This window comes from Salmo salar, chromosome 25 (genome assembly GCF_965601325.2).
Source record: "Salmo salar chromosome 25, fSalSal1, whole genome shotgun sequence".
Taxonomy (NCBI): Eukaryota; Metazoa; Chordata; class Actinopteri; order Salmoniformes; family Salmonidae; genus Salmo; species Salmo salar.
The window spans coordinates 44,367,539-44,382,708 of NC_138315.1; the positions used below are offsets into that span (position 1 = coordinate 44,367,539).

The following is a 15,170-nucleotide window of genomic DNA, read 5'->3' on the forward strand; positions in this document are numbered from 1 at the left end:
CTGGGTTCCGTCTTTTAAGAGATGAGCACACGGTCAAAAAAATAAAAAAGATTTCAGGTGTCCTTTTTTCAAGCCTGTCCTTTTCGTTCATTCATTCGATTTATTTAGTTGTCTTATTTTTTTTTCGTCTTGAAAATCTCAAAAAGTGACTGGAGGGCGAAGCAGACAGGTGGGAGGGAAAGGAGGAGGTGAGGCCCTGGGTCAGGTGATCGGGTTGGGGCGGAGCCGCCTATTCACTCGTTGATGCTGCTGCTCTCTAGGTCCTTGCACTGGATGTCCCCCCCGCTGTAGTCTGTGCCGGGAACCTGGGAGCCGTACTTGTCTACGCACCAGCAGATGCCTCGCTTCCTGCCACGAGAGGGCTTGCACTGTGGAGGCGATCGATGTGCAACGACAGGTGGCAAAGAAAGAGAGAGAGAGAGAGAGACAGTGTAAACATAAATATTATTAATATGTATAACTGATGTGTTAAACCATGTATAAGGATGATGACAGAGGGAGACTGCTCACCTGTTTGCGTTTGAAGAAGCCCTTCCTGTCACAGTTGGGAAGGTACAGGGACAGGGCCATGACACGGGATGTGTCCTTCATTCCCTGGATGATCCCATCGAGCTTCCTCCTGCAAGGACCCTGTGGAGGAATGGCACAACTAACATTAGCTCCCAGTGCTAGCACCATAGGTGGAACAAAATCCTGCACTCAGTCAGCTCTCCTAGGATCAAAGTTTGAGATGTTTTCACACTAACAACATCAGCATCAGCACAGCTTCAACATTAGCCCCCCTCTTTCCTTCTCTCCACTCTTGTACTTACAAACTCTGGCTCGTGCTTGTCAATGGGTAGTGGGGAGTAGTCCATGGGGCCAATGGAGCGCAGTTTGGCCTGTGCCCGCTTGCGGTCCTTGTCCTTGCGCATTGCCTGGATCTTCTTACTGTTGATGAGGTCCTGCTTGGGGAGGAGCGGCACTTTGGCGGGCTGCAGTTGGTCCTCCGTGATCTCAGTCGTCAGGGTGTCCTCGTGTTCCAGAGACTCATGATCTACACAGGGGAAAGAGAGAGCATACTTGTCACATTACCCCCACCTAAAATGTTCGAAAAGTTATTCTTGTACAACCGAAAATATGGACTACCAGATGCTTTTCCCAGGGTTTGGGCCAACAAATGTTGCTTTCCCATTTGTTTACAAAGGAGGGGGCAGGATCAAGGATCGACAGCTGATCAACTACCTCTACCACTACTTCACCCCAGCCCCCACCATAAAAAAACATAAAATCCAGCATCTACTAATGGAGGTCAAAGCAAAGAAAGTAAGTCTGGTTAAACAAGTCTGAATGCTGACCGAAAGAGACAAAATCTTAGCTCAGTCTCTTCTACATCATATTAAGGAGGTATGTGGAATTTTGTGTGAGACAGTGGCTTATTAGGTTGATCATAAGCTATTTTAGTAATACATACTTACAGTATCTGGCAAGTCCATGCAAAGACAAAAATAATTGGGTCTAATCAAAGACTTCATGTCTCTCACAGATCATACTTGGAGACGTTGATGTCATGGTAACCGAGGAGCCATGGCAACTGAAGCCTACGGCAGAGGTGGACACATCCTAGTCTGAATGTACTGTATCATTTCATATCAAGAACAGAACTGAATCCAGGAACAAAAGCCACTGCTCTCCCTCTACCCCATCCAACCCCCCAGAGGTACCTACAGTCCTAGAGGTACATATGGAGGTCTCCCCAGGCTAGAGATTTGGGGTCCTGATCCCTTATCCCCTCTCCCCCCGGTCCCTCCTCAGGGCTCAGCCCCCATAAGTCAAGAGCCCAAGCCTGCGTGAGGTTCTCTGAGGCCACATAGCTGAGTGCTCCTCTCCTGCTTGTGCTTACTCTATCGTACACAAGCACACAAGGCCCCAAAGGCACTGTTATGGGATTTTGCAGGGCCCCAAAGGCACCGTCATGGGATTTTGCCAGGCCCCAACTGGCGAGTGGCCGCAGTGCCTGTAGACGACTGGGGTTATATTTATCCAGTAAGGAAACCCGCGGGTGGGTGCAGCGGTGGCTATGGGGGAGGGCGTGGTTGGAATTCTGGGGCTGAGTGAATGTGCTAAGTATTGTTGGGGAGAGACAATCACGGGACGTTGACAGATAGCTGAAGAAGGGGATGATTAAAAATTATTAAAACAAACCACATTTCAATGTTATCTTAATTAAGTATAGGCGCCACTGAACTGGATTTACATGGCCACCTTGGAAAAAAGGACAGGCATGTCACCACTGAGAGGTGTATTGCTGGGATTTGACTTACCACAAACACGAGAACGCATCCCCCCTTCCATTTTACAAATACAACACACTCTACATCATAGGCCTACTTTAAATGCAGCATGGGAGACACTTGTGATACTGATTTCAAGACATTTGAGCGTCTTCCAAATGCGCCATTATTTTAGAACATCAAATAAAATGCTGTTATTCTTCCAATTCACAAGCTGTTCCTGCAATTCAAAGACATGGAGACAGTATGTTTGCAGACAACGGGGTCTCTCTCCAAAAAAAACTACGTTTTTCCATGCTTATGGTCCCCAGCTTGTAAAAGAGGCTTAGCAGGCCTGTGTTTAAGTACTGAAACACTGCCAAGATGCTGGCCACCAGCCAAGACAGCACAGTCACGTGCAGCCACCTCCACTCAGCCCAGGCTGAAGAGGTATTGGTATCTCTCCCACTGCTCGCGCTAAAGTTTTCATTAAGACAAGAGGAACGGAACAGGCAAACAATGTGCAACTGATATGCCTCTGTTTAAAAATTAACATGTGCGCAGGGCAATTATGCTTCATGAATATCCCAAGTTTCTTGCAGCCAGGAAGCCTAAGCATGAAAGACAAGCCACTCTTCTTTCAGTTGTTTTTCTCTCTAACAGGTCGTTATGAATTCACAGTCATACAACTTTGGGCAGAAAATGCGCCACAACGAGATGCTTAAATTCTCATTGGCTCATAAACCTTACACCACTGAGTGTATCCTAATCAATGTTGATAGCACAGAACACCCTCTGGAATTACACGTTTACATGATCCTAGGTCTTGAATAGAGGTGCTGTCCAGAGGACGGGGGGTGTATGCGGTGAGATAGTGATAACGGAGCAGGAAGTCCTCTGTCATTATCTTTACGCCACAACACTGGCCAACAGGACTCCCCCAGTCTGATTCCGCTGCTTAATATTTCAAGGCTTCTGGACAGAATCCATGGCCTGATACCCCTACCACTGTAGCACAGAGAAGGAGATATGGAAAACCCTTGGACCAGAATGAAACACTGCACTTCAGTCATTCAGTTAGAGGTAGGTGATCCAGACCAACAGCATTCATTGTGTAGGGATCTAAACAAAATGTAAAGCCATTGGAGCACACTCAATTCCACATCGAATGGCCTTGGAAAATGCTTACTCGTTGGGGCACAACTCAACCACTGCATTTCCCAAATACAGTGTAAAGCACGCTTCAGTTTGGCTTGAAAAACAAGAAAAAAGCAGCAATAGCACTGTTTGTCCATATTGAGACGCCGTAGCCAGTATTCACTTCCTTAAAATAGTCAGACTTAATCTAAGATAACTCAAGAAATCTGTCATTAATTTTGACGTTTTTGCCGAGGAGATCTCGGTCTCATAATTTTACATCTAACTAAAATGTTTGTTGCAGTATTTCTCAAGTGAAAAAATTAGCACGAAAATTAGTCGTCTCTCGTTGAATGACAACTTCATTGACGAATCGCTACTGTTGACCAATCACGGACGAAGGGCTGTAGACTTCGGCTACCGACTTTAGCTTGCCTAAAATACATTTTTTGCTGTGCACGAACAGCTGAAATAACTCTTGCAGTAGACCAAAACAAACAAACATGTCACCTAATGTCATCATAATATATGCACAAACTGTCCCGAACTGTTTCGGGTGGGAAGCATACAAATTTAAAAGAACATTACTCCTGTGACATCAACAACTCAAAAAGATGCTGAGATAGTTCCAATGTAAGTGCTGGTGGATAGTCAAATCATAGCCATGTTTAACTTAATTTCAATTCACTTTATTGACACATTTAGATGGTTACTACCTGATTTGCTTCCACCAACACATGCCTTAATAGAAGTGGTCTTCATTACATCTCCAAAACAAATTCTTTAAAGATGAAATGTAGCATGGTAACACATGCTGGAGTCATTATAAAAAAGTGTAATCAAATTCAGGTGGCATCATTATTAACACACCCTTTGGCAGTGCTAAAAAACAGCTTCGGTTGGATAAGGAGAACATAATGTTACTGCTTCATTCAGTGCAGTATGTAAAATCAAAAATCTACATTTTAGTTGTCACACGCCCTGAATACAACAGGTGCAGACCTTAACGTGTAATGCTTACTTACAAGCCCTTAACCAACAATGCAGTTATAAGAAAATAGAATTTAGAAAATATTTACTAAATAAAAAAAAGTAAAAAAAATGTAGGTAACAATAAAATAACAATAACGAGGCTATATACAGGGGGTACCGGTATCCGAGTCAATGTGTGGGGGTACAGGTTAGTCGAGGTCATTTGTACATGTAGGTAGGGGTAAAGTGACTATGCATAGATATTAAACAGTGAGTAGCAGCAGTGTAAATACAAAGGAGGAGGGCCAATGCAAATAGTCCAGGTGGCCATATGATTAATTGTTCAGCAGTCTTATGGCTTGGGGGTAGAATCTGTTAAGGAGCCTTTTGGACCTTGACTTGGCGCTTCGGTACCGCTTGCCGTGTGGTAGCAGAGAGAACAGTCTGTGACTTGCCTAGTATATAGGTTCTGAATGGCAGGAAGCTTGGCCCCCGTGATGTACTGGGCCGTACGCACTACCCTCTGTAGCGACTTACGGTCAGATGCCAAGCAGTTGCCATACCAGGCGGTGATGCAAACCGGTCAGGATGCTCTCGATGGTGCAGCTGATAACTGTGAGGATCTGGGGACCCATGCCAAATCTTTTCAGTCTCCTGAGGGGGAAAAGGTGTTGTCGTGCCCTCTTCACAACTTTCTTGGTGTGTTTGGACCATGATAGTTTGTTGGTGATGTGGACACCAAGGAACTTGAAACTCTCGACCCGCCCCACTACAGCCATGTCGATATAAATGGTCCGTACCATGGGAGTCTCTCCTGATACTGAATTCTAACTTAATCAGAAACTTTTCCCAAGGTACTATGAACAACAAATATGTACAGTGCAATCAAAACATTTCCTGCTTTTTGATTCAGAGTTAAAAATAGCAGCAGGAACAATTGAGGGATTAAAAATTCAAGTAACACTTTTTCCGTGGTGATGGGAGTCCCTTCCAAGTAGGGCACCTCAATGCCCCTCTTGCAACTGCTGTACCAAAAACATTTCTCTGTTGATGTCAAATAAATGTACGACAGCAGTTGAAAGCACCCCTACGTGATGCTACATTCCACTGCTCTCGTGTGCAAGCCTAATTTGGGTCTGAGATCTCATTCCACATCATTTTTATTTTTTTACAAGCCACTCAGACGCTGCCCTTCTGGGTCACCGTCAACACAACACAATTGCCGGGGTGTGACGAAATTCAGACTCCCTGGTGGCAGAGGATGCTATTTTGGCTTACACGGAACCTCCTCTATCCACCGTCCAAAGCTCATCTCCATACACTCAGGCCAGGGACATCAGGATGAAAATGACAAAATCCACATTTTGGAGCTGAAACTAGCACCAAAGCTTCAGACAAGAGATTAGGACATCTGTTGTTCTCATTCAGAATAGAAACTTGAGACAGGATTTTTTGTTGAGCTCCTGACAGTGACTTTCAATGAGTTAGGTTCTTCTGTGGTAAGTGATACTATCCTTGTGCTATCCTGGGTCATGTCCAGTAGGGGAAAACATTTATTGAAATGGAGGGAAACAGAAAGGTAATACTTTACCGACACAATCATTTTTGTTGTCCTTTGCAAAGTGTTCTCTACTGGGCACGACCCTGATGTAAGTGTCACCCAGTGGAGGCTGTTGGGAGGAGCTATAGGAGGACGGGCTCATTGAAAATGCTAGAATGGAATGAATGGAACTGTATCAAACACATCAAACATATGGAAACAACATGTTTGACTGTGTTCCATTGATTCCATTCCAGCCATTACAATGAGCCCATCCTCCTATAGCTCCTACCACCAGCCTCCACTGGTGTCAGACTGATTGCTGTAAAACTTCACCGGAAAAACTCATTCAAGCGTGCAAACTGCCAAATAAGTTCACTAGCTTGAATACTGTGCATGGGAACAGTGCCATAGCTTGGTCCTAGAGCATGTTAGTAGACCTTACACTCGCAATTGATTTCCCATGATTAACACATGTGTGTCAAATGGCACAGAATTCTAGAAAACCAGAAGAAGAGTACATGATAAACTGTCTCACATGAATCTGATGAGGTTGGTTATATTTAGCATTCAACAACAACATCCACTTCTGTGGGGAGGGGGATCAGGGTGAGTGAGTTGTAAAATCACCCTCAGCAATGGTCTTCTCCTTATGACCTAACCATCAAACTATCAAACAGCTGGGGCCATCTCTGGTTGAACTGGAGCAGGACTAATAGTCTACTGTACAGTAATAGGACTAATAGTCTACTGTATGCCATCTACAGTAGATAGGCCAACCAAGCTGCCTCACACCAATGTGTATTGTCACTGGCCTCTTTGTTAAGAGAGATTGTCTGATGTATTTGGGAATATAACATTGCAGTAGCAATGTGTAACCCTAACCAAAACCAACCCATGCTGGTCTGTCTGTTCAATTCACATGAGGACAATTGGTGTGAAGCATCCAGGAGCTGTATGAGGGAGGGTGGTTAATACAGGAACACTACAAAAATAAACACTTGAAGTTGACCCTGCTACTGTAAAATGTTTTCCTAAGATGGCTGGGGCTGTATCTTAAAAATAATACTTGATCATCCCCCTAGTTCTGGCCTTTCAAGAAGAGTACAGAGCCACAAATCACTTGGTGCATGCATTAAGTTGTCAAGTTCATACCACATTTGGGGTGCCAGTGTTTATTTTGTCCCATAGCCATTGTAAATTGTGGTAACAAAGACAGGTGACAAACTGGCTTCATTGCATTGGCTTGTGATTGCACTAAAACTTGTAAATGCACCACCAAATAGACATAAAAAATATATTGGGGCACAAAAATAAACCCTGAACTCAAAATGGTTTTGTTCTTTGGGCTTTGGCTGATGCTATGTTGATAGAGTACTGCATGCATGTTGATGTGCAAGTCAAGCTTTCTAGATTCATACACTCTCTTTAATCATCTTATTGTTTCTTGGCAAAGGGCAACCTGTTCAAACATAAGACTCTTTCACAAGCTCAGAGAGCAAGAGGCCTTATGCCATGATGTAATATCTGTTGCCATGGAGTCATATCTGTTGGCATGGAGTCATATCAGTTGTCACAGAGTCATATATTTTGGCATGGAGTCATATCTGTTAGCATGGAGTCATATCTGTTAGCATGGAGTCATATCTGTTGGCACAGAGTCATATATTTTGGCATGGAGTCATATATGTTAGCATGGAGTCATATCTGTTGGCATAGAGTCATATCTGTTAGCATGGCGTCATATCTGTTAGCATGGAGTCATATCTGTTAGCATGGAGTCATATCTGTTAGCATGGAGTCATATCTGTTAGCATGGAGTCATATCTGTTGGCACAGATTCATATCTGTTGGCACAGAGTCATATATTTTGGCATGGAGTCATATATGTTAGCATGGAGTCATATCGGTTGGCATAGAGTTATATCTGTTAGCATGGCGTCATATCTGTTAGCATGGAGTCATATCTGTTAGCATGGAGTCATATCTGTTAGCATGGAGTCATATCTGTTAGCATGGAGTCATATCTGTTGGCATGGAGTCATATCTGTTGGCATGGAGTCATATCTGTTGGCATGGAGTCATATCTGTTAGCATGGAGTCATATCTGTTGGCATAGAGTCATATCTGTTGGCATGGAGTCATATCTGTTGGCATAGAGTCATATCTGTTGGCATAGAGTCATATCTGTTGGCATGCATTCCAGGTTCTTATTCTTCTGGGCTAACACAGTGAACTATGTGGCCAGCAACACAAACCAACTCCTATGCCCAGCCATCCGAGCTAAACATAATTTCCTTGGAACACAATTCAACAGTCAACAAAAGATGCTGGGTGACACCAGACTTCTGTAGACATAAGAGAGAGACAACAGGGTAGTGTGTAGTTTGACTACATTGCATTACAATGTTATACCCATGTCATGCCAATACATTTGTGAGAAAGAAATACAGAGATAATTCAATGTAATTCCATCTCCTTCAAGAAACATATCCAGATCTGGTATTTAAAGTGGCAGTCCCCTTTAAATGCATTAAGTCTTTATAATATGTTGATTGGTTCAACTGGGTCCAAAGTGGCTTTTTTTCTGCAAGGACATGGTAGAATTGCATGAATACAGCCAAGAGATGGAAACTATTGGGTCCCCTCAGGATCCGTCTTTGGACACTTGACCTGTCCTCTCTGTGTTTGCCAGCTGATCAGAGCAGGTTGAAACCCTACACGGCAGGAAACTAAAGGCTCATGTCTAATTCCAATCAGAGGAGCCCTTGATGGACGGCCCTTCAGAGAAGAGCAACCGGAGGCATTCTGCTGAATCACTGCACTGTGCCTGAGCGGCCACACTGTCTGGCCAGGGGCAGAAAGACGGACGAGCTCCGGTTACCACTCAGTGCCAAAAGTTTGCATTCGCACACATGCACAGGCTTCAGATAGAGTGCGTGTTGGAATTCAATGTCCTGGATCAGAGTGATACTTATAGCTAGACACATGTGCTGGGTTTATTTCAGTTATTTCTGCAAGTATTTGTGGGCTGTATAGCCTTGCTGCCAGTACTACAGACAATGGTGACTTCTTGAAGGGGCTGAAATCCATTGTTGTGATTTCATGCATTGTCCCCCAAGGGATGTACAGTACATGTAGGGAGTATCCAAAGCATAGCCTGAGTCTTTCAACATGGCCAACCAGAGAATAGGCCTAAACCAATAGGATCTGGTAACAAGTGACAACCTAAATCATGAATAATATAATACCATCTATGACCTCTAAATGTTGACGTTTGGTTAATTCAAACCTAACTCCTCTTTCCCCACTGTACACACACATCCAAGATTTACAAGTGTGCACAGACTCATGCACACACACCATCAGATTTAATCTTTGAGTGGTAATCCGACTCTCAACACCACCCACAGGGACTAAACCTCAAATCAGTTTTGAAAAGGTCTGTAGCTCCAGGATCAGAGCCCTCTTCAGTCAATTACAATAAGAAGGACCGGATATTACAAGCCAATCTCCCAATATAACGCCAACCCTTGGTGGAACTGCAGCAACAGAATTAAACCGTGGTTTGAGGTTTTAATTACACCACGTGGTGTCATATTTTAGCTGTCAGTCAAACTCGGCAAAAGTGAAACGAACATTTAAATTTAGGCATGCATTCAGAATGGTTAAGGTTAGCGATCAATTTACGTTGACACATTTATTCGGGGGGTTGCGTTAAGAGTTAAAGTTAGGTAAAGGCTTAAAACACAAAAACAAAACACGAGTGCCTAGCACTGAGATTGAACACAGCCCTTGGAGCCGGAGTCTGAGTTTTAAATATAATCTGGAACCTGCAGAAACCGCACCTCCTGGTGTATCCCAGAAGATAATAGGATGGGTTATTATATATTGGAAAATATTGATATTCTTTGAAGGCCGCAAATATGTTTGCATGAAATGCAGGTGTCCAACAAAGTGAGATGTGATTTAACTAATTAGAATAGCAGCAATGACGTATTTCCACATTGGCTACAATGTGTTCTCACACAAGAATGTACGTCCAGACAGGCACGTGTCTGTGGGGGGACAGCCCTGTCGACAAGCATTCAGCAGAACGCTTTGAGTCTACAATACTGTATCCATAACGAACACAATACAGCGACTGCAAGTTAGAGCGCAGCACAGCCCACTGCTGCGCACACAAACTCACTCAAAACTAAACGGACAAGTGCGTCAGCAGCAACTTATTGTGAATGTTGATTTTAAGCACACACGCGCACGGATAAGATCAACACTAACAACACTCACCAGTAGGCCTATTTGCATATATATCACACTTGCTATTGCTTTGGAAGGCCACGCAATTACGGATTTATTCCCCGCATGTGCTGTTATTGTGGCACTGTGATGAATCGGATACATTTTGCGGTTGAATAAAGACCCAGATTCACAATAAAGCTTGCCGTAATAAGACTGACAAATCAGACAGTTTGCGTGTATAGAGCAGCTCATGTAACGTTACCTGGGAAGTTATTTCAAATGTGGATTCCAAACTTCAGTATGCTAATGTTAATGCTCACAACAGTTGTCTGTGAAACCATGACTTCACAAAATACGAAACAGCATAGAAGTTCGTTTGCGAGGGGTCATGGAAGAACCAAATGGAACGTTCTGCTAAAATCTAAGGAAAAAGTTTACAATTCCATTTACCGGAGCCAGTATACCTGAAACAGAATTTCAACCCTGCGACAATATCATGCTGTTGTATTTTACACAGACCCATCTTCCGTGGCTCCCCTAATCGCATGCATTCAATGCGTCTTCTTACCTATGGGTGGATGGAGGGGTTTGTATCCTTTCTCGTTCGTGCACACACCCCTGCCATGGAGGAGCGCGTGAAGGGGCTTCTCCTCTCCATTCCGCGGCAAGCAGCGCAAGCCATGGGTGCATGTTCCGGTGTAAACACCGCACGCCTGACCTTCCGATAGGGCACAGGTTAGGCAGCAACCACAGCCAGGCTCTTTCACGAGTTGACAACCGACGGGGACCGGGGGGCACATAGAGAGCGCCTTCTGGTCGCACGGCTCGCAGGGTACATATGAGCCAAAGGACCCGGTCAGCCCCAAGACAAATGTCAGCAGTAGACAAAAACTGAGAAACATATTCGTCTTGCAATTGATAAACACCAAAATGTGAATAAATTTTACAGGCAATGCCCGTGCGTTAAATGATCAAATTTATAAAGCTAAAAACAAGTCCGCATCCAAATGGAGAGAGTGCTTTCAGCACACTTCAGTCAAAATAAACGGAAAATATATATTCTTTACAAATAAAAGTATTCACAGAACAAGTCAAAATATCACCAAAGACTACACTTTGGGGTGCAATATTGTTTCTCTCTGACAGAAGTTATGTCCTCTGGTTGCAATGCAATTCTTTGCACAAAACCTGGATTTTTCCTCCTTTGAAACCGATTCTAATACTTTCCCCTCCGGATAAGTTTTCTGAGCAGACTGATCCACTTCGGACCAGGCTTGCCTTTTTAAAATCAGCCAAACCCCTAACTATGAATACGCCTAACTAGGGAAGGGAGGCGCACTTGTTCCATGTCTTGGCAAGCGGCCAACCTTTTTTTCAGCAATAGGATCAGTCTTTCACGCTAAAGGCTGAAGTGGTGCCAACTGCGAGGGCAACACAAGAAACCAACGAAACCTTAATCAACACATTTAAATAAAAACACTTAATCTGGAGGCATGATTAGATTCCAGGGGTACTGAATAGGTGCTTCTGCTTGGCGAGCACACACGTCTTTCTACCCCTAAATGTTTTCCGCCTCGTCTCACAGATGAAGCGGTGCTCATCGATTGACTTAATCCTACACATGATGCGAAGCGCAAAACTGTTTTCTTGGATCATAATAACGTTTGAGCCAGAATGAAGGTCTTGCTAGAATTAATGATCATGGAGAGAATACAGGCACTTGGCTGCTTCTATCAACTACAGTACTTTGGCTACAATGTCGGGGTGAGAACCAATAGCTGTCACAGCCATCAATGTCACTACATTCTGCATAAACGAATAATGTGAATAGGCTTATCCTATAATGACAATACAAGCACTGTATTGGTTTGATAGGCTACTGAAAGCATTATCTGGCACACTATCAAACTTGTTATGAGGACAAGTGGTGGGGTCATGCAGTATGAATAATCTATTAACATTTAATTTCCCAAACATGCTGTAAAAATGTGTTAATATGAATGCCGTTGTTTTAATTATGTTTGTACTTAGATCAGTAGGCCTTCACGAATGTACGGTAACCATCAGGCAATGCCAGGAGACTTTTGCTCTTGCCTTCCATGCAAAGATCTCTGTTTTGTGTTTAGATAACGCTAGCTGTGGATGCCTATTTCACTATATAAAAAAAATAAGGCTACTTTAAAGCCTGGACCTGTCCTCTCCGTTGGACACCATTTCTAATACAAAGGTAGCCAACTGACTGTTTTAAATACGGGTGTGTGCGTGCATGCATCCATGCGTGGGCGGGTGCGTGCGCACATGCATGTGCCTGTTACTCTCAGAGGGAGGGGGGAGAGTGACTCAGACCCTTTTATGCAGATGCTTATTGGTCTGACATCTCCAATTCAAAATGAGACAATCATTTCATACACAAGAGCCTTCTAGGATCACTAAGCATGTGTTCCTCAACATGTAATTCTAAACTACATCAGCCACTGTGGGGTTTCCATCCCAGTAGCTTTCAGCAAAAAACACTCTGCAGTTACAGTAACCTTTGACCTAGGCACAGACTGTTATGTTTCCCCCCCCCCCCCCCACAAATACTGGCTAAGTGAAGGCTGCTGTCTTGTTTTTTCTGAATTTGAAACATTCTATGTCACTCACTTGTTCATCTCCACTTACTAGGAGATTCTTGCTGAGTCAGTTTGACAGTTAACCACTAGGAGGAGCTGTTACCAATGACAAGAGCTCTCAGTTGGACCAATATCCAGAGCTCTCTATTGGACCAATATCCAGAGCTCACTATTGGACCAATATCAAGAGCTCACTATGAGAGTTCACATAAAACAAGTTCCCACATCTGTCCCCAAAAAATCACCAACAATCAGCTTATCTTTGAAATGTCAATATACATCACCACTGTGTGCAAGGCTGACTGAATGAAATGGCCTGTCAGGGAATAGGAAGGCAGCCACAGGATGTTATTTGAATGTTGCCTCCTGTATGGAGTGCAGGTCAAATTAGTTCATTTTTTGCCTAGAGGTCCTCTAACTTAAAAAAACAACAAAAAAACACAATTATCATTATCTGAACTAATAATGGGGGCCTCAACCCCAAAAAATGGGCCGGTGTGATGGCCTCGAGGAAGGAAATGGGCCAGTGTGCTTGAAATGCCAGGGCCGATTTTTGGTCCCAGTCCGCCCCTGTTGCAATGTATGCTTTAATGTAAATCAATCGGAAAAAAGGCGGAGACAGACAAACAAAAATGTTATGTTCATGTTTTGGGTCTTACACTTGATCTATTTAACTACAGCGTTTATTGTGATACATGAATATTAACTATGCAGCACTACTGTACTTCTAATTCTATGTTTCTAATGAACCTTCTGTACAAGCGCCACACAAAAATGTGTCAAAACCACTTGAGAACATGTCTGCAGTGGCATTTCATCAAACTGATTAGATTACATTTTGCATGATATAGTGTCTATTCCTTTGAAGCATAGCATTCATTATTATTCTGATCCATTCATTAAAGGAGCTAGTACATGGTGGAGTGCCCACTGGCACTGCCTGCCCAGCAAACCAGAAACTTTCCCAGGACATTAGCTAACGTTCCCAGGACATTAGCTAACGTTCCCAGGACATTAACTAACATTCCCAGGACATTAGCTAACATTTCCATTAAGTTATAGTCAGGGTTGTATCTCTAACATTAGAATGATAACATCCCAAAAACATAAAAATAATGTTCCTGGGAACCTTCTTGCAACATCAGGCAAATGTTTTATCCAAACATTGTATAATTATCAGCACAACTGGACAGTTTTTGTGTTATTAGAACTTTTTGGGTAACCTAATGAATGTTCTGGGAACGTTCACAGAACCAACTTTGGTTTGCAGGGAAGTCTGCTTCTGTATCTGGGCAAGGTTCCCATGCATGGCTCTCCCCTCCTTCTGTATCAATCAAATGTATTCATAATGCCCTTCTTACATCAGCTGATGTCACAAAGTGCTGTACAGAAACCCAGCCTAAAACCCCAAACAGCAAGCAATGCAGGTGTAGAAGCACAGGCAAAGTCTGCTTCTGTATCTGGGCAAGGTTTCCCATGCATGGCTCTCCCCTCCTGTATCTGGGCAAGGTTTCTCATGCATGGCTCTCCCCTCCTTCTGTATCTGGGCAAGGTTTCTCATGCATGGCTCTCCCCTCCTCTATCTGGGCAAAGTTTCCCATGTATGGCTCTCCCCTCCTTCTGTATCTGAGCAAGTTTCTCATGGATGGCTATCCCCTCCTTTTGTACCTGGGCAAAGTTTCCCATGCATGGCTCTCCCCTCCTGTATCTGAGCAAGTTTCTCATGGATGGCTCTCCCCTCCTTCTGTATCTGGGCAAGATTTCTCATGCATGGCTCTCCCCTCCTTCTGTATCTGGGCAAGGTTTCTCATGCATGGCTTTCCCCTCATTCTGTATCTGGGCAAGGTTTGTCATACATGGCTCTACCCTCATTTTCCCCATGTCTTCCTCTGCGTTAACCATAACCCTCAGTTACTGCTGTCTGAACTTGGTTACCATTCCCATCATATAAGGTGTCGGATTGCCCCTGGTCTGCCTTGCTTGGTTCTTTACCTTGGAAAGAAACTGAAACTCGCCAGAAAAACCCTAGCACAGAAGTGGTTGGAAAGATGCTGGAAATGTCATCCAGTTACTAATGAGGAGATAAACTGTCACAAATTACTTGATGCCGGCTCTGTGGCGGCCGTGGTGTGGAGGGTTGCTGCCATGTTGGCTTTTTTTCCAGAGTGAAGTGTCCACTCACCACAGCAAACAGGTTATGGATATGTAATCAAACTGTCCCTACATGGCTTTGTTGGGGTTTCCTCACCACAGTACCAGGGGTCAAGGGGCAGGGGTCAGTGAGGGTTACCGACTGTAGTGGCCTGAGAATAGAGCCTCGAGGAACACTGAAACATACAGTAGATTTCTAATTTAAAGCCATTTCCATCCACAGGAATCTAAACCTGGCAAAACTGCGTAAACCACTGTTCAAGT

The 15,170-nt window shown here is 43.8% G+C and overlaps 1 protein-coding gene across 1 annotated transcript; it reads right to left on the reverse strand.

The window, feature by feature from the left end:
• Positions 1-233: 233 nt before the first annotated feature.
• LOC100136552 (IGF binding protein 5) lies at positions 234-11,045 on the reverse strand. Its single transcript, NM_001123649.1, is given in 4 exon segments — positions 234-368; positions 511-630; positions 813-1,036; positions 10,712-11,045. Coding segments are annotated over 4 exon segments (813 nt in total).
• Positions 11,046-15,170: the final 4,125 nt, after the last annotated feature.